Source organism: Mixophyes fleayi, chromosome 12, assembly GCF_038048845.1.
Source record: "Mixophyes fleayi isolate aMixFle1 chromosome 12, aMixFle1.hap1, whole genome shotgun sequence".
NCBI classification, from domain to species: Eukaryota; Metazoa; Chordata; class Amphibia; order Anura; family Limnodynastidae; genus Mixophyes; species Mixophyes fleayi.
Window position 1 is genome coordinate 1,164,188 of NC_134413.1, and position 20,965 is coordinate 1,185,152.

General features: G+C 45.5%; 1 protein-coding gene and 1 long non-coding RNA gene across 2 annotated transcripts in view; one reads left to right on the top strand and one right to left on the bottom strand.

Moving 5' to 3' along the window:
- The window catches only part of LOC142109336 (uncharacterized), a 133,756-nt gene extending 126,719 nt beyond the window's left edge, over positions 1-7,037 (top strand). The window contains exon 5 of the long non-coding RNA XR_012680341.1: positions 6,814-7,037. This is a non-coding gene — a long non-coding RNA (uncharacterized LOC142109336). The remainder of the gene's footprint in view (positions 1-6,813) is intronic.
- SEL1L (SEL1L adaptor subunit of SYVN1 ubiquitin ligase) lies at positions 3,253-20,483 on the bottom strand. The gene is made up of 21 exons (XM_075193484.1): positions 20,266-20,483; positions 18,739-18,773; positions 17,724-18,090; positions 13,849-14,007; positions 13,355-13,460; positions 13,102-13,264; positions 12,105-12,158; positions 11,963-12,022; positions 11,528-11,609; positions 10,952-11,106; positions 10,557-10,613; positions 10,265-10,333; positions 9,202-9,279; positions 8,766-8,828; positions 8,404-8,491; positions 7,759-7,907; positions 7,192-7,357; positions 6,241-6,315; positions 5,611-5,783; positions 5,071-5,199; positions 3,253-4,591 (listed from the first exon to the last, which is right to left on the bottom strand). Exons 1-21 carry the CDS (start codon positions 20,360-20,362, stop codon positions 4,358-4,360), a joined length of 2,559 nt encoding a protein of 852 aa, XP_075049585.1. The 5' UTR covers positions 20,363-20,483; the 3' UTR covers positions 3,253-4,357.
- Positions 20,484-20,965: the final 482 nt, after the last annotated feature.

Below are 20,965 nucleotides of genomic sequence, written 5' to 3' on the forward strand. Positions count from 1 at the left end.
GCAGTCTCTTGTTCACTAACGGTGTGGTAGGTGTCTGGGGGAGTGCTGGGTATGCAGAATGGGGTAATAATGGCTGCCATGCCCATTTACCATCTGGGCAGCACTAACTGGCATTAAGTTGGGGGTTACTTATTTCTTATTACTAACAGATCAATTGTGATTTCAAAGTCCAACATTAGTGATAAATTCTGTTGGATAATCTGCCTGGCAGAGAAACAGCAATAATTGTCCCTGATAGTAACAGAGTAAGTAAGATAATAAATACTTATTGCAGCATTAGCATTTCTACCACCTCTCGTATCCAGCAATTTACAGCGGCAGCAGAATTCTATCGCTGACATTGCTGCTATTACTGATGGATATTGCTGGAGACACTGAGGAAAAGCAGGAAGACTGGGTACACTCAGAGCCACAGATGGAAGATGGCAACACAGGACTTTCCATGTGGCATTAACTGGTAATTACGTTACAAAGCTGTCCCATGATTCTGCATTGGTGCGCTGGATGGCACTGCTCTGTAAACCCATTTACCTTAGAACAACTTACAAAGCTGCTTTGACAAACATGTTGTGATTTCAGTCTATGGGGTGACGTATGTGGGGCGAGACGTGTTTTCTGCACTAAGTATATACTGCAACTCTTATCATCTATCCTGAATCCACGTCTCATTCATTAGTGCTGTTCATCTCTGCAACTCTTTTATTTTTAAAGTATGTTTATCAAGTAATCTGAACCTCATTCATTTGTATCTCAGTCGTATAACTGTGTGTTTAATGTATGTAACAGAATTTTGTTATCTATTGTTTTAACCTGTGTTGGCTGAGTGTTTTATTGATGCCTTATTTCTGGCCTCCTCAAGGCTATTTGTACAAATGTTTTTTTTTCTTTCCTTCTTTGATTAGCTGACCAATTAACACAGATGTAGTGTATTCCTAAATTAGCCCGACTATATCGTACCTTCAGACTATGGGGTGACGTATATGGGGTGAGAGGTGGGTTTTCTGCACAAAGTGCACAGTTGTCCAAACGTTGGACAACATCTGATGACAACCAGGAATGAGATACATTTGCTGCTAACTCTGCTATTTCTCTAACTGCAAATAGGTATTTCTTCAAATTCACTCAACTTTGTGGCTTGTTACTTTTGAATACAAATTGCTTTTCTTACTTTCCTTTAATGGTGTTATCTTTAGGACTGTATCATCTTTCACCAACACAAACATTGTACCTTCATTACTCCACTCACCTCTAGTTAACACTCATGAACTTTTGTCTTATTTATTTCTCTGTTACAGCCTCAACCTGTCCCCAGAGAATAAAAGGTTACACATCATACAATTCACTTACCTATCTTTTTCTCTCTTTGCTTCTAGTAGCTGGCGATATATCACCTAATTCAGAATCCCCACACACACTTATATTAGAACGCTACCGAAATCCAGCAAACCTCAAACACATCACCTGTCTCCACTCTCTTCCAAACTTACCTCCATACACGATCTCTTCCTCTCAAACAATCTCAACCTTCTGGCAATAACAGAAACATGGCTCACACAATCAGACACTGCCTCACCTGCAGCCCTTTCACATGGTGGCCTCCATTTTACCCACACCCCCACCTCTTGGCATACAGGGAGGTAGTGTTGGACTACTTCTCTCCCCACAGTGCACATTCACATGCATGTTGCTGTCTATCTATCGCCCCCCTGGACCACATCAACAAATTCTTGAACATTTCTTTGCATGGCTCCCTTACTTCTTATCCTCTGACATCCCCATCATCATCCTGGGTGATTTCAACATACCCATTGATAATCCACGTTCCAAAGCTGCTTTCAAACTACTCTCTCGAACCTCCTCCCTCGACCTCTCCCACTGGGTTGAATCCTCTACACACCAGGATGCCCACTGTCTTGATCATTTTCTCTATACTATGCTAAGTTTCTGATTTCCTTAACACACCTTCCCCCCTCTCAGATAATCACCTTATCAGCTACACGCTCATCCCCACCTCTGTAACCTCCCTGCTGTCAAACTCCACCAAGCCTCCTCATACCCGCAGGAATCTTAACTCTATTAATCTTCAAGTTTTCCACCTCTCTCAAACACCTTCTCTCCCCAATCTCTACATTCTCCTCCCCTAATATGGCAGTACCTCATTTTCCTCAAACCCTAGCAACTGCCCTTGATCAAGTGGCTCCAGCGACTCTTCATACTACACGTCGACTTTGATGTCAGCCGTGGCACACTAGAACATTTTTGAAGCTGTTGTGTTACTTTAAAGCAGAACGTCACTAGCGTAAATCTCGTACCTCTAATGAATTCTTCACATATACTATCACTCCTAACGAAATGCTCTGGACACTGCTAGTCTCTACATTGGTTGCCTGTTTTTTATTGAATCCAATATAAAATACTTCTACTAACATACAAGGCCATAAACAAAGCTGCACCAACATACATCTCCTCACTTGTCTCAAAATATCTTGACGCGACACCTCCGTTCTGCAAAAGATCTGTGTCTCTCTTCCGCTCTCATCACATCCTCCCATTCTCGGTTACAGGACTTTTTTTGGCCTGCACCCACTTTGTGGAATTCCCTCCCTCGCACAATAAGACTTTCCTCCAGTCTTCAATCCTTCAAACGTTCTCTGAAAACCCACCTCTTCAGACAAGCTTATAATATTCAACTACCGTTTTAACCTCACTAGGTTACCCTATTACCACCCGTTACACAATTCACACAAAGATAACCCTCTAACAAACATTGCTGTGTGACTGGACCATACTAATCCCTTTTTGTTTTTATACCTTTGCAGTCTGGCAGGACCAAAATGCAATATGCAGACTTAACCTCATGTATCCAACTCCCATTGTCCCATATCCCATAGATTGTAAATGTGCGAGCAGGGTCCTCTCACCGCTTTGTCTGTTTTACCCAGTTTATTACTGCGTTTGTCCCAAATTGTAAAGCGCTAAATAAATAAATGTTGCTGATGATTTATTATCTGCAGCTCTTCATACATTTTATTGGAGAACATAAATACCAGATTAGATCATTCTGGATCCAACGTACTGATCTCCTTGATCTGGAAGTATGTGCAAATGAATGTAATATTTGGAAGATGGATTCAAGAATATTAAATGTATATCTCCTTTAAAGGAACATTTTCTTAATAAACAGAGAGTAAGAATATAATTGTTCTGGGAGCCTCTCTTTGGTAAAACAGGGTTTACAAAGTTTTCTTAAAATGAAAAATCCAATCTGCTTTATTGTGTTATAGACAATGACATTATCCCAACAAAAGATTGTTCAGTGTTTTTATTTTTTTCATTTTAAACCTTTTCCCAGAATTATTGTCTGTGCTTTGATGTTGAATAGTTATTTTTGTCTTGTGTATATCACACTCTGCGTTGCACTTGATGGAGCTTATTATGGTTGGCACAGAGCGTACGGTTATAATACCTGACCTATGAACAATGACTGGACTATACCCAACAGCCGGGAGATATGACAGGATCAGGATACTTTTCCAATTTTATTACCTAAATAAAACTCACAAGGGCAGGTGATAGTTTACACCCTGCACTTATATTAAGAATCACAGCAGCATTTGCACCCCGTTCAGCGTGTTTCTTACAGGAAGGGAGAGGTGCGCATCTAACCCCCGACAGAGGTCACCTCAGAATTTACCGTCCTCTATGCAGCGATACGGCCGTTCAGTGACGAGACAGCAAGAAAACAATCATTGGGAGATGCTGAAATGTATTTTGTTTGTCTGATCTGATGATTTCCTGACTCCAATCACCCGACTGCTGAGAGGAGTATAAATCAGTAATGAGTATGTCCTACTATTAGTGCGGCTACCACCAAATGTGGATATACAGAGATACCGGAGGATTCGGGGTGATCTGTAGAGGAAGGAATACGATGCTGACGCCCGGCCTCACACATAAATAGGGACAGACAGTGGGACGGCGGAGCAGGGGGAAGGGACAGACCGGAACGTTAGATCCCGTTACAGAAACCCGGCTTTCAGGCCTCATGTTTAAGAAAAAATAAAATAACTTCTCTCAAAATATTTCTTCAGTAAAGTTTTTACCCTCTAAGTTCCGAAAGTCTTTAATAAATAGTGGAATTCCTGACGGACTGAGCTCTGCTGTTAAAATAGATTTCTTTATACAGCGAAGAACCAAAAAATAAAATAAAAAAAAAAGAGACAAAGTCAAAAACCAAAGGAAATCTTGCTTCATTTCAGAGATCATTCGGTGTTGCCAATAATCCAGACCCGGAGGAGCCACCGCCGGGCTCCTGGGAGCCTTCAGGGACAGTCTGTAGTCATGGGACACAAAGTTCTCACTGTGGTGGTGGCTGAGCTTCCTGAGGCTGCTGGGGTTGTTCTGGCTGCGGAGGGGCAGGGTCTTGTGGTGGTCTCGGCACAGGTGTTGGGGGTCTTGGTACTACCTGGGGCTGCCGCTGACGATAAGCGATAACTGTCCCTAGCAGCAAGGCAATAATAGTCATGAGGTACAAATCCCATTCCGGCCCCAATAACTGGTCCATATCCACATGTAACAGCATCTCCTTCATCTGACAGAGGAAACACAGCGTCAGTCAGGGAACAGCGTATAAAGGTCACTATAACCCTACACTTTATACACTGACTCATTGGTCTCCGTGTCTACTGCTCAGAGGACAGAATCCAGCCCAAGACCCTCATCATAACATATTGTCCCCTTGTTACATAAATACACCGCTCTCAATGTTACTATAACAACCAAGCAGAGACTGGAGGAAGAAAACAACGTTTAAACTCTCAAAGTAAAGATGGTCCATGAAGTGTTATATTATATCCTGGAGATTTAGTCACTGATCATCTGACCACTCACAATCCCTATTTATGATCATATAGAACTTGGACGATACATTTAAACTCATCAAAACAACCGGCTCAAAGGACGTTAATAATGGATCTTTCAATCGTCTAAATATCTGCACAATACTAAATAGAATGTAAATAAAACTTTATGCAGCCACAGAAATTATTTCCGACTTTGCGTCCGACTTACATTCATCTCTCGGACGTACTGCAGCGAGTACAAGATGCCCAGTTTACATAGCGCCAGAAACACGGGCACCTGGGCGTCTGGACTGGCCTCGGACGCCATGTCATAGAATCGCTTGGCCAGGTGAATGTCCTGCAGAAAAAAAATCCCAATGTTACACAGACATTACTAATGAGGATCAGCGATTACAGAGGAAAACGAGATCCTATTTAATAACGAATTGAGAAAACAATAACCTGAAACTTGGATGGTTTTCACCCTCACCCGTAATGGTAATTATTATTGTGTGCGGGGAAGGGGGGGGGATTGGTACATTCCTCACCGCTCAGCCGCCAGAACTGTAAAAGATCTAGGTTCATGTGGGTCTGTGGGTACATTGTATCAGGGGAGCTGTATTCATGCAAACATGGGTCTGCAGACCACCCATGTAGGCAGCTGAGCATTGCAGTCTGCACGATTAGTACTGGCACATAGATATGAGAACACTCACTCTGATCCGGTTTGGTTCTGTTCGATACAGTAGACATCCTTATACACACTGACCTGTTTGATGCCCAGGCCCTTCTCGTGCATGTACGCCAGGTTAAACATGGCCTGGGCACTGTGCTGCTGTTCGGAGGCCAGGCGGTAATGAATAAACGCCGTCTCGTAATCCACCTCTGTTCCATAGCCGTAGAAATGGTAATCACCCAGCTTCAGCCGAGCCACCGTGTACCCTACAAGAGAGCGAGCAGACAGTGACCTCAGGCTGGAGGACAGCCCAAAAGGCACGGACAACTTCCCTGAGCGAACACATGGAATAATCACTTCCCAGGTACATAGATAAGGATCTCCAAATACCAGGAACCCGGAGATATATAACAGACTGCAGAACCTCCATCCTGTCCTCAGACAAAGCTTTGCGAGTCTCCTCCCAGGAGCATGAATGGACCAATCACAGGTCTACTCTGAAGGGAGATTCATCAACTGCTTATTTGGGCAGTGAAGACAAGGCAACCCTTAGAGGGGGGGTTCCGGATTTTTACTACCAAGCTGTAACTGCTCAGCTCTCCTTGTTCCCACTAAATGCCATGAACATTCCCGGCTCTCCATGTCCTGTTACACATTCTGTACAGATCCGTCAGTCTCACCCACACGTACAATGTAATCATTCTGTAGAACAGGAGAACCTACCTTGTGAGGCCGCCCGGTTCCAGTGCAGCAGAGCGCGGGGGAAAGTCTCATTTTCACCAATTAGACTGGCTTCTCCTGCAGAGAGACAGAGGGTAAGTAACATGTGCGACTCCAGGTGTAGAGGTATCTAGGCCTCAGTCCCCGTAGACATAGGAGTACAGAGACCAGGGACGTTACACACAGATCAGAGGGTGCAGGGCTGGTGACTGTGCAGATAGGGGATATAATGTACATACGGCTCAGACTTGTCACTAAATCAGGGATAGTTCAATAACTGGTGGGTGCAATGCTGTCATGTGATGTGTGTATGTAACAACGGGCACACACATTACATGTTAAACACACACGGAGGACACAGCCATAGTGAGGCCGGCACCAATATGAAATGAAACCTATTAATTTACTATGTAACAAAGGCCGCACTCCTGGATTAGTAGTGCACCGACTCTGCACCCGCATATGGGATGAGATCTAATAGGCGCAGTTCCCGAAGGTGAAAAACAAAGACGTGACCCATAAGCGTTGGTACGTTGGACCTTGATGTGACCTCACACTTTTCCTGTGTATTTTCAGGTGCCCAGAAAACCAGGAGCTGATGGAACTGCCGTGAACGAGGGGCGAGAAGCAGCCGCTCACCTTGAAACACACAAGGAAGGCGCAGTCTATAAAAGATGGGACACAGGTCGGCCGTGCGTGTGTACTGTAAGTGAGCTGTGTTGGTTCCTAGGGAAATGACAGGCGGCAGCCGTGTATCTGTCTTCTTACTGGCACCAAATACAACTATTATTATTAATATACAGACTCCCTCTCCTTGAACCTATAAATACAGACAGAGCTGGTCTCATGTAAGGACACCGCTGCCACCCAACTACTACAGCACCACAAATATAATACATATAAATGTTCTGCCTGTTTAGCCTCTTAGCCACGCCTCTTGCGCCAGTTACTTACTCTGGTCCAGGATGAAGGCCGCGTTGCTCTGCGCCACCTCGTACCCCTGCTCAGCTAGTAACAGGTACTGCACTACAGCCGTGTTGGCGTTTCCATTCTTGTAGCCATTATATGCCGTCATCAGCCGCTCAGACCAGCGGCCGCGCTCACAGACGTTCTTAAACAGCTGGTTAAGTAAAGGAGAACAATTAGAAAATTCTCCTGTAATGTGGTCGGTCACTATCCTATGAGTAATAATAGTAATATGCTGTTGTGATGGGTGTAACTGGGATCATGTCACCAATCTGGACACATTATGTAAATTACTTATATTACCCACAGTTCAGTTGGAGCAGACACTTCAGAAGGAAGAATTATAGAATTGATGCGATATCGTTACACTCAGATGAATAAATACAATATTTGAATGCTGATAAATGTAACACTAATAAACACGGGTATGGAAGAGGCGGCTGTTATTTTGGGTTAAACAATAATCATAAGAATACAGACTATCCAATCACTTTATACTACAGCACATCCCTATTTTTACATTGTTACTAAATATACACAACTACACATACATACTTCTACTGCGGTTTGGCAGGACCGCAGAACTCCGGTGCCGGTGGCGTGCATCTGAGCCAGGTTGTAGAAAGCCAAAATGTGACCCCCCTGGGACGCCAGGTTAAAATACTTCAGGGCTTGTTTATAATCTCTCTTCACTCCTACACCATCTACAAAAGTAAAACAAGATACAATTACCATCCACTAACCGGCAATCCTCCCCATCCCCCGCCAAGCCTGCCACTAACCGGCAATCCCTTCCATCCCCCGCCAGACCTGCCACTAACCGGCAATCCCTTGAATCCCTCGCCAGACCTGCCACTAAACGGCTATCCTCCCCATCCCCCGCCAAGCCTGCCACTAACCGGCAATCCTTTACCATCCCCCACCAGATGTGACATTCACCGGAAATCCCTTCCATCCCCCGCCAAGCCTGCCACTCACCGGCGATTCTTTCCCTCCCCCCTCCAGACCTGCCACCCATCAGTGTTCCTTTTTCATCCTCCATCCCCCCGACCATGAGTAGGTAGGGAGTTATCCCATGAACCTCCTATGCCCGGTATTGGAGAGTAAACAATCTCCCTCTATGTCACACGCTGCTTTCTATGAATTTATCCTGTTACTTCTAATGACGATACAGAATATATCCCCATGTGTGGTACTCACTGTAGTACATAGAGCCCAGCTGAAGCTGCCCGTCCACCCAGCCCTGCTCAGCGGCCTTCTGGAAATACTTCAGCGCTAGGTCGTAGTTCTGTAGGCATGAGGATCATCAATGGACAAGACAGGAAGACACAACATAAGACAAGTTACTTCCTCTGGGCTCTCGTGGAGCAGTGTGCGGTGTACAGAAATGTTTTCACTTTTGGAGCTGGATAAATAAATTTTCTAAACTACAGGTGGAAACAGGACATTAACCTGGCTGAGCGCAGGACACTCACTGCCGTCTTCCATCTCCCTCAATATTAGTATAGAACACAATATAATACAGCATTTTATAATCACTGAGGCAAACGGAGAATACTCACCACAGGAACGCCTCTGCCGTACAGGTACGCCATGCCCAGACCACTCTGACCAACTGGGTTTCCCTGACAATAAAGGAGAATACAATGAATAGCGGGTCAAACACTGCCACCTAGTGCTCGTAGCTTGATATAAACTTTATAGCTGCAATAAACAGACTCTGCACACAACACTACAAACTGCTTTCTAATCACCACCGACATTTGTGTGACAACACACAATCTAAGAGGGAAAGATGTGTACAGTGTAAGCCCTTATGAGGCCCCATCCTTATTTTTTTTCTTTAAAATAGTTGCAATTGCTATAATACTCCTTCTGTAATTACTCTGTAAAGCGCTGTGGTAGACAACAGTGCCATATAAATGAATAACAATCACAACCAATTCAGCCCAAGGTAATCGATCTCAGACGTTCAGATATATTCAGAATCCCACATACCATATCGGCCGCTTTCTTGAAGTACTGTAAGGCTGTTTCATTGCTCTGTATCACGGTGTCGCTGCCCTCAGAGTACATCTACAACACAAGAGGGACAATGTGAGACCCATTATACAGCTTCCGGGACAACCAGAACACAGATTCTCTCTCAAGTAGATCAGAGGCTGATGGCTACATTATTATTATCATCATCATTGATAAGTAAGGTGCAGATCTCCCAGGGAAATACAAATGTGAAAAATGTGAGGGCTTTGCTCACAAGAGCTTACAATCAATGCCAGAGCCAAGACAAAAAGGAGCCAACGTGGGTTGGAACAGTCATGAGGGGGCATTAGTGCAGTATAGGGCAAGGTTTTCAGAGAGACTTAAAGATTTGACAGCTTGGGGGGGAGTCTGATCAGGGGTGGTAGATAATCCCATAGGTAGGTACCGGCACAGGAGTAATTCTGAGAGGAGGCGCAGGTCAGAGGTAGATCTAGGAGGGCTGGCACATGAGATTGGAGATACATGAATGGGTGGTATTGTTGAGAACTTGTAGGTCAGGGTTGGATTCTGGAAGATACGGGCAGTGTAGGGATTTGCAGTGTTATGTGCTGGACGTGGAGTGATGAGAGGGAGGAGTCCTGCGGCTGCGGCAGGTAGGACGGTTTGCAGTGCGGACAGATGGATGAGGTTGCAGTAGTTGATACGGGAGAGGATGAGAGATTGGATAAGAGTATTGATGGCACTAGATCAGGATATCAAACCCTTGCGGTACTGAGACATCTGCTGACACAGAGAGCACACTTTTTTTTTTTGCACCAATGTTAAGATATTGTGAAAAACAAACAAAATGTATAATAGAAAAAAAACCCAAAAAAAACAAAACAGTTTGAATCCAAAAGTGAATTACAGCTAATTTGTGGCCTTTACAATGAAAACAGAGATGATTTCCCGTCACCCTCACATTCATCTGACACACGTGCTGGGAACAAGTTAGATAACGAGTTCTCTGTACAGCGATGCGGAATTAGTGACGCTATATAAATAAATGATGATGATGATAACAGGAGAAGTCCCGTACCTTCCCCAGGAAGGCCATGGCGTGCGAGTTCCCAGCGTTGGCAGCTTGATTGAAGTATTCAAAAGCTCTCTGCAGAAAACACATTGCTAGACGTTAAGTAAAAAGAACCAATCACATCCTGTCATTTTACTAGTGCGATATACAATAGGAAATCAAATGCCTGATTGGTTGCTATGAGTTACAGCAGCTTCTCCAAAGCAGTTTTCAAAGACTTCCATCACTACACAGCAAACACGGATAATCATACGTTTTACTCCATCATATGTGTAATGACGTTTATTTGTTAATGTACCTGGTGGTTTTGCTCCACTCCACGTCCCCCGTGTAGGTGAAGTTGTCCCAGTCCCACCTGAGGAGAGGAGAGCACTATGGTTTAGGATGCCGTCTAATTGACATAAATGGGTTTTGCCTTGAGGGTGTCACACAAATAAAATTTTCAGTTTTGACAGCTGCTACAACGTTGCAAGCGTAGCACAGCTTCATAGATCCCTAATGTCACTTCTCTAGCGCCTGTCACACGAGCGATCACACAGCTGTTGATAACAGCAGGGATACATTGCAGAATGATTCCTGCTGAAACACTAAACTTTCCCTAGATGTTTATTTTACTACAGGTGACACCACTCTTACAGCACTATATTGGAATAAATATCAAGGTTTTAGCATAAAGTCTTCAGAAGATCCAACCTGAGCCTGGACATCTCCTTTCTCAGCCAGAAATTGGTAATATTGGATCAGATCTTCCTCCAGCATGCCACTAGCCATGCCGGGGTTTTCAACCTCATCCGCCAGGCGAATCCGCTGTACCACAGTCCCACCGGTGAGCGAGATGTCACTGGCAACTGCATGAAAACAAGAGAGCGAGATGGCAATTTCAACAAAGACAGAAACATAAAAATGGCTCCTAAAAACATCACGTCTCAGGAGCTTCAGCTGTTACTCAACACGGCCAGCGCTACTCTGCCTGGGGCCGGCGCCACTCTGCCTGGGGCCGGCGCCACTCTGCCTGGGGCCGGCGCCACTCTGCCTGGGGCCGGCGCTACTGGGAAATAATACATTTGTTTTACTTACTGACTAAATTACAGGACAAAAGGAAAGTTTACGTAGGTGATAATCATTAGCCAGTAAAAGTTTGTTTTTAGAACCTTTTAACGCCTTAATATATTTTGAATGCGAGCGTGTTTGTGCTGATCACTGCTGCTTACAATTGACTGGTAGATTAATAGACTTATTGCAGCTCATACTTATAATGGGAGGAATTACCATGATTGGCCACCAGGCGGTAATGTGTGAGAGCAGATTCGCAGCTTTGCAGCACCCCGATGCCGGCCCAGTAGCGATAACCCTGCAGGAACAGAAAGTGGACACCTCACCACTCTATAAAATAGAATAACCACAGGGAGGGGGTGGGGCCAGTGACAGAGGGCGGAGTCATGAATGATTTACAGAAATGGAGGAGAGAATGACATCAAAACACTGGATGAAATGTGAAAAATGAGGAAATATCAGTTATAAAGAACAGACTGCAGTTAAACCGTATTTAAAATATAAAACTTCTATCATTTACGTGGGCTGCTGGGAGTGACGAGATGTGTGGCCCCACTGATCATACCAGACAGGGAGATTAATGAGGAAGAGTGGCTACATAGTGTCCCATGAAATTAGCGCCAGGAAAAGAAGCTGCGTAACTGAACTTACCAGAACCATGTGCGCAATAAGATTCCCTCCTAACGCTCCAAACGTGTAATAGACAAGAGCCTAGAGCAATCAATACCGCAGAATTACACATCTATAGAGATCACATCAGTACAGACAGGTGGTTACATGGATACAACGTTACCTTTGCCTGACTGGAGTTCACACCTAGACCAGACGCATACAGGAATCCCAGAGCCTGCGGGTGGAGGACATAATGTTGTTACATTGTGATATATGACACAAGTTATATATTAATAGAACACAGGAACCCCCCTCCCCTTTATAAAGTCCACCTGACTTATAATGGTGAGTTCAGTACTGCAAGATCTCTGTCCCCTCTGCTGCCTTGTTCCTGTCTTACAGTGATATTAATTCCCTGGTGTCTATATCTCAGTATCTGAGGGTGGAGCAGCACAAGAACGTAGATCAGGATCCTGGTGTCAGAAACGGGGACTGATCACCGAGCCATCATCCACGTATAGATAATGGTCACTAGGAGGTTCCTTCCTCCCTCCAGGATCTGGCATGGAAAGCTGGTTCCGAACACTTATAAACCCTAACTCACCCAGCAATGGAAGGCTGATAAATCAGGGACACACACATTATATATATATATATATATATAAAACAGATATCCCTGGGCTGCTTGTTTCTTATAGTTGTGTCAAGTATCTCTATATAATAACGGAGGGCCCCAAAGACATCATGTAACATGATAATAAGCAATAACTGTGCATGTCGTCTTCTTTTCTAATAATATTCAGGACAAGGAAGGTGCCTGGTGCTATGAGAACCGATACTGGGATCCTGGGCATTGATATTTGCTGTTCCACAAGAACAGTTCCCTACAGTGTCTGCGAATACAAGTAAGAAAAGTTTAAAGTTTTGGACATTTTCCTAACAAAACAGAATGTGCGTCCGGCTTCTTGTAATGCCCATACGGAGTCAGGCAAACTGGTTTCTGTCTTCCTCTGGGTGAGTGAGGTTTCTGGATGACAGATAGAACTTGTCTGACAACCTAAACAGCTCAGTAATTCTGTGACCAGGAAGGAATCTAGTGACAATTGGCATCGGCACCTTCCAGAGACGTTACGAGAAGCATCAGATGTTATATGCAGGATTTGGGGTGTTCCTCATACCGTTTGCCCTCTAGGAGATCCCTGCTCAGTCAGTTTCTCTAGAAGTTCCTTGGCGATGGGAATATTCTGCTTCAAAGGATCTCCAAACAGTAAAGCATAGGCCACCTTCTCCATGGCTTTTCCATGGTTCAAGTCAGACGCTTTCATGAAATACTGGAAGGCCCTACGGGAGAGAGCGCAGAGAGCTGGATGGTAACAAAGAGACACAGAAAGGATATAAACCTGCTTGTAACTAGTCACACACACAACTTACTCTTTCTTCTGCGATCTCTTTGTGCTCTCGTTCAGGATCTTCATCCCCAACTGGTAAAGGTCCTCAGCGTCCTGCATCTGCCGCCGTCTAGTGGCCTGTTCTTCCGCTGCAGGAACGAGAGCATGAATATAAAACGCCACAAGTCAATCACTACCGCAATATAAATGGACAGCGTTCATGTTGCGAGTATAATACACAGCCACAGTTATTCGGGACTACAACAGAGTGATGTCAGGAAAGTGTTTATATACATCACATTATTAGAATACTGCACATATTATGTCCCAAGTACCAGCACTTATGTAAACTATGCACTATTACAGATGCTACACTTCACAAACTGTTGTATTATGGATAACTCGACAAGCCAATATCTGTTATATACACCTTATGTACAACCTCTGCACCTGCAGTTCTCCCATATACCCCCCAGTGCTTATATATGGACAGAGGCGAAGCTCTATAACTGAATTCCACTAGCTGAGAGTACTCACTTTCACAGAAACCCCACTTTAGGTCACTCTTGTAATCATAGGTGGTCGCACACCATAGTCTGCCGTCCTCTCGCCCATCTGACGTACACTCCGCATATTCCTTCTCCATGAACAGAAAAGGGAAGTGACAGAGTTCTCCATCAGAGGTACCGCCGATAGCTGCCGGGACAGAAAGAAAAGGAGAGGAAAAATGATTTATTTATGTGTCCAGAAAACAGAACCCTAGAAAAGAGGGAACGAGTGATCTTAATGTATAACGGTCTAACGAGAGGCTTTTCATGACAAATTTAATTCATCATAAAATGTATTAGCACTTAGATATTTCTTTACTACTCAGGTTGCGATCGAAACATAAAGTGGACGACTGCCACTTTCAGATAACTTTAACTGGATTGTACAGACCGTCCTGCAACAATTACTAACTATGCTGCTATTTCGTTCTGTCTACAGTGCTTTCCAGCCATATATTTATGCCAAGTAGAGTTGTTCATGTCCAAGTCTAATACACAATTGTACCCAATGCAGAGAGAACCACCGTTTTATTAAATCCAGGGACTTGAAAAAAATAAATAAAAAAAGACTTGACATGATGATTTATAAGCACTGCTAACAAACAGCAGAAAGCAGGTAAGATAAAGTTATGCATATGGTAAAGGTTACAGGAAGGAGCAAATGAATGTGGCAGGAAACTACATCTACCATCATGCATTGCAGTAGCATAAACCGCATTGGTTTCTCCTGCGACATCATAACTAAGCTTCCTGCAGTCTGGCTGCCCAGCATGTGCTCCGCGCTAACAGACGTTATAGAATGAAGTGGGAGGAAGCGGGTAGGACAAACCAAAGGCTGCAGAGCAGTAGTGATTACATCATTTATTTGTACTTATATTTGTGAAACCAGACGCCTTTAGGACACTAGGTGAAGTTTTATATTCAGCTTTATGTTCTCTACAGAGTAACTGTGTTTTCAGGTTGGGGCAGGGCAGAAACCTCATGTATACTATGCTAATCTATACATTTTCTGATATAACCTTTCTACTATGATATCATACAGGATGTAAAGTACAAAGGTTCAGTTTCCTATAACAGACAAATCCCAGGTGACACCGCCTGAGCTGTAATTTCAGTTCAATTTCTGACCACAGACTCACAAATATGATCATGAAACAGTGTCGTGGGCCAATGAAGAGAGAGGAAAAGGTAAATCACCACGAGCACCTGCTAAGCCAGGGGTAATGCACACACAGCCAGCGTGACAGATGGCACCTTCACACACACACCCGGATGATGAAACTCCTGACATTGGTTACTCAGTATACAAGGACTGTGTCCAGGACTCAGGTTTACTTCAGGGGTGATGGATATAAAAAAAAACAGAGCAAGTCTGAGCCACCGGCTGCTGGTTCTGTGTCCCCCTAAGATACACAATTAACATTTCATCTAATCCTACTAATGACTACTACTGATATAGGAATGGGGTTATCGGGGTCACTTTACACCGTTCTCCACACAGGGAAACAACTTCTGAGCATATTTTCTGGAGGTTGATAAAAACATAAAGATAACAATTATTAACCCCTTAACAGCTAACACCACACAAAGTGGGTTTTGATTAATGTGATTCAACAGAAATCCACACCCTAAAATTTCCAAACAAGCCAAGTCCCACCGAGCCCCTCTCTCTGACCGGATTCACCAACCAGCCAATACATCCAGCGCTCTGCGTTCTGCTGCGATGTTGGCTGGTACTGCAGTGTGCGAGGGCAGCAGAGTAATTCTCTGAGCAGATCATGGATTTCTATACAGTCTCTGTATCACAATCCTACGGCCCTTTCTATGATCAGATCCACCTAGTCAGGATGTGCGTCCTCACGCCTGGACTACTACAATGCAGCTGGTACAGGGTGCAGCATCCAGGCTGCTACTAACGCCCCGGTCTCCATCCTGTACACTGGCTGCCTGCAAGATGGCAAATCTGTTCCAAGATTGGATCATTGTCATTCAAAGCCTACACTTCTATCCACAGGTGAAGGACAATAACAGCTCCTGGAATCTCCTATACATTATTTGTGGCACATTGGGGATAGATTTACGGCTCCTTCTCTCTAGTACAGTCCGAGACACCTTTTCTGTATATTTAATATGTTTATTTTTTATAATCTGTTTTCACGCCGCAAGTGTAAAGTGCTATATAAATAAAATGTATCATTATTAGTAAGGTGTCCTCCGCCCATGGTAGGAGAGATCTGCGGAACTTGTTCTGTCTTTATTCGGCTCTCTGCATGGTTAATAACCAGACTGTGTGTAATAATTGCTGAAACACAACTATGAACTTTGACTTGAACCATTAGATTTTTCTTCCTTACAACACGTACAAACACAGATTGTAGGAAGTATGACCCAGATGTGTGAGAGCTGTTTACAAACAATAAAACTCCATGTAAAACACCCAGGGAAGTATGTGGCCCTAAATAGGAGACATAGGTCAGAATACCCCCTTAGATCAGGGTCTCCACAAAGGTGAACCCTACACAGAGGGATAACGTAAGACTATAAATAGTGATGTATATGCACCCGCTGTGTTGGACATAAGGAGACTGAACATTTATCAGGTTAGTGTCACTAACTCACAGTAGGTATGTAACTAAATAAGCAAATATTATTAAAAATAAATAGGTGGTACAACCCACAGGGCGATATCAAGTAACTCTGTCCCCTCCATCCTCCCACCAACATATGGCCGTCAGTGTCGCTAATTCTATGCTTTAGGATTGTTTGGTGACTTTCCTATTTATAAGGACAAAATTAATGTCTACTTAATCCAACAGTGTGACATCTTAATTTCTGGATTTTAGAACTACAGTGGTCACATTCAGTCTCAGGTATCAAAGCTGCACATACGGAAGGTGGAATATAACCTTTATGTAGTGTGAACGTTTTATGTGTCTGGCTTAGAACAATGGGCAAAGCTGGCACCACAGAGAGGGTGGTGTAATAATGAGGAATGACATATACTGAAATTACTGTAATACATAGTGATGTATGTACCGGGTGGTGTAGAGATGATAGATACCGGGATAACTATAATACATAATGATGTATGTACCGGGTGGTGTAGAGATGATAGATACCGGGATAACTATAATACATAGTGATGTATGTACCGGGTGGTGTAGAGATGATAGATACCGGGATAACTATAATACATAGTGATGTATGTACCGGGTGGTGTAGAGATGATATATACCGGGACAACTATAATACATAGTGATGTATGTACCGGGTGGTGTAGAGATGATATATACCGGGATAACTATAATACATAGTGATGTATGTACCGGGTGGTGTAGAGATGATAGATACCGGGATAACTATAATACATAGTGATGTATGTACCGGGTGGTTTTCATTGCTATAAAAACATTTTGCATCTTTCCTTTTACATCAATATTTTAGGCACCATAAGCCTTAACATTGTGCAAATAACACATAACTGGAAAAGACACTGAATACGCTGCAACGTTACCCTCAGTTCTCACTCACTCCGACAAGCTGCGATCCATAGCAGCCACATAACAGCCCTCATCAGTGCAGCGCAAAAAAAAAAAGCAAAATAAGTTACTTTCAGCCTTTTACTGCTTCTTTTATATGTTATTTTTGTACATTAGCACCAGCACCCAATCAAACAAGAGCAACCCCATTAGGAAAGCAATGCAGGTTGAGCTCTGAACAGATGGGACATTCAGACAGATTAAAATAATACAAATGCACCAAGTTGATTCCTCTCCAGTTGCAGGACTGCGACTCCCCGTTCACAGACTGCAGCATCTCTGCCAGTTACATTGACCCAGCATTACTACATATACGTCCGTTTACCTGTTTTCTGGATCTCTGCTTTCTCCGGCTCTCTCTCCCCCTGATCTGTGGTTCCGTCCTGCCAAGCGTCCAGATCCAGTGACAGGGTCTCAGAGCCCTCCTCCTCCAGACCGTCTGTGATGTCCAGGAAGGTGACAGTCTGTGTGTTCTCAGCGTTTGGGTCAGATCCGGCCTGTGAGGTATCCAGGTCTGGATTTATGGACTCAGGGGACCAAGGATGCTCTCCTGCCCCTGCATCAGTCTCGGTACTGTCCTGTGGGACCTCGCTCTCAGTCCACCATGCAGATTTCTCATTCTCAGGGTCCTCAAGACCAGGGTCATACAATGACCGGTCTCCTGCGGGCTCTTTTCCAGACACTGAAATCTCCTAATAAGAAGAAACCTGAATAAGTACACCGACAATGGCCGACCCTTGTATTTTGAGCTAAATAGAAAAAATTCATGCCGCAAAATAATAGGTGGGAACTTCTGACCCGCAGGTTGTGGAAGAGTACTACTTGCTGAATGGTGGCAGCAAAGTAACTAACCAGAGGTGCTGGTGGTGGTGTCAGATACTACGTTATTATTCCTTACCCCACTGTATGTTAATTACTTGTTAATCCCTACCTCTGTTTGACAAGTGTAATACACCAGTTCCATCTACGGCAAAACAATCCCTACAGTGGTAAAAACTGTCATATGAGATTCTGTATCTCCTGCCCGACACCTTGTACTCAAAGTTACCTGTCATCACACATATGGGGCTCTACTAAGGCCCAATACATATTTAAATATTCTGGTAGGTTTATAAATGTCCCTGCTGCAGTGTTAGAGGACATAAGGTAAGCACTAAGACTGGCGCAGTGCTACCCACTTATACAGCCTACTTAAAACACAGGACAAAACCACCATTATTGTGAGGATAGAATCCTCTATAAGAAGTTAGAGGCTGTAAGTGTGGGTGATGGTATAAATAATGGGAGCACTGTATTGCTAATCGCTGTTAATAGTACATCGAACTTTGAAGAAAACTCACCGACATCTCATCAGGGTCTTCCTCATCATCATGATCTGGAAGACAGAAGCAAAATGGATCCAGTCAGCTTCACACAGGGCACCCCTGACCCTCAGTTAGCCCCCCCCTCCCCGTCAGTCAGTCAGCTCCCCCCTCCACATCAGTCAGTCCCCCGTCCCCCCCCTGTCAGTCAGTCCCCCCCTCCACCTGTCAGTCAGTCCCCCCTCCCCCTGTCAGTCAGTCGTCCCCCCTCTTCCTGCCAGTCAGTCAGTCCCCCCCCTCTGTCAGTCAGTCAGTCCCCCCCCTCTGTCAGTCAGTCCCCCCCTCTGTCAGTCCCCCCCCGTCAGTCAGTCAGCCCTCCCCCTGTCAGTCAGTCAGTCCCCTCCTCCCCTCAGTCAGTCCCCCCTCCTTCTGTCAATCAGTCCCCCCATTCCCTGTCAGTCAGTCAGCCCTCCTCCTCCTGTCAGTGTCAGTCAGTCATGCCTCCCTGTCAGTCAGTCCCCCTCTCCCTGTCAGTGTCAGTCAGTCATGCCTCCCCGTCAGTCAGCCAGCCCCCCCTCCCCGTCAGTCAGTCCCCCCCCCCGTCAGTCAGTCCCCCCCCCCGTCAGTCAGTCAGCCCTCCCCGTCAGTCAGTCCGTCCCCTCCTCCTGTCAGTCAGTCAGTCAGTCCCCCCCCTCCCCTCCTCCTGTCAGTCAGTCCCCCCTCCTTCTGTCAATCAGTCCCCCCATTCCCTGTCAGTCAGTCAGCCCCCCCTCCTCCTGTCAGTCAGTCATGCCTCCCCGTCAGTCAGCCAGCACCCCCTCCCTGTCAGTCAGTCCGTCCCCCTCCTCCTGTCAGTCAGTCCCCCCATTCCCTGTCAGTCAGTCAGTCATGCCTCCCTGTCAGTCAGTCCCCCTCTCCCTGTCAGTCAGTCATGCCTCCCTGTCAGTCAGTCCCCCTCTCCCTGTCAGTCAGTCAGTCATGCCTCCCCGTCAGTCAGCCAGCCAGCCCCCCCTCCCCGTCAGTCCCCCCCCGTCAGTCAGTCCCCCCCCCCCGTCAGTCAGCCCTCCCCCTGTCAGTCAGTCCGTCCCCTCCTCCTGTCAGTCAGTCAGTCAGTCCCCCCCTCCCCTCCTCCTGTCAGTCAGTCCCCCCTCCTTCTGTCAATTAGTCCCCCCATTCCCTGTCAATCAGTCAGCCCCCCCTCCTCCTGTCAGTCAGTCCCCCCCTCTGTCAGTCAGTCCCCCCCCCCTGTCAGTCAGTCCCCCCTTCTGTCAGTCAGTCCCCCCCCCTGTCAGTCAGTCCCCCCTTCTCCAGTCAGTCAGTCAGTCCCCCCCTGTCAGTCAGTCCCCCCCTCTGTCAGTCAGTCCCCCCCCCCCTGTCAGTCAGTCCCCCCCCCCTGTCAGTCAGTCCCCCCCCCCTGTCAGTCAGTCCCCCCCCCTGTCAGTCAGTCTCCCCTTCTCCTGTCAGTCAGTCAGGCCCCCCTCCTCCTGTCAGTCAGTTCCCCCCCCCCCCGTCAGTCCCCCCCCCGTGTCAGTCAGTCAGTCCCCCCTCCTCCTGTCAGTCACTCACCTGCCACAGTCTGGGACATCCCGCGTCCCAGGAGAGCCGCTATGACCCCGCAGTAGAGGCAAAGAAGCAGCAGAGCCCTCACTGCTCGGTCCCCCATTTTGCAGCGGACGAGACCCGGCAGCGAACCCACTGACAGCCCCGGGCTCCGGTCGCGGCCTAAACCAGAAACTGCAGGAACCCGAAGACAGTCGCCATCCAATCAGTAGCTTCTGCTCTTCCACCTGGACCAATCAAACCAGAGCCTCAGCTCAGCCAATCAGAAGCGTCCAGAGTGAAATCCGTCTTAGAAGGGTCGTCACCAACGCTCGGCTACATGGCCTTCTCTGATTGGCTGGTCATAGGGAGATAGTAAACAAACTACAAGTCCCGACATGCTTCATCGTCTTCACTCTCAGTAGAGATCATGGGAAATGTAGTTCTATGTCTACTACAGCTGCTTGGACGTTAGAACTATAGTGTAATAATGTAACTAGATTCATGTTCTCACATTACAGTTTCTTTCATGCAAATATATTAATACTTATGAAATAACCATGGCACAAAGCTCTGCAGGGCTATACATGGCGGTAGTACAAACAAGGTAGACAGCTCACATAAACTAACAAATGTTCCCACAAGTAGAACTATACAGTGCTGGTAACAAATACTGTAGTGACACAAGAAAGATCAAATCATATTACAAAGAGCAAATCCCATGAAG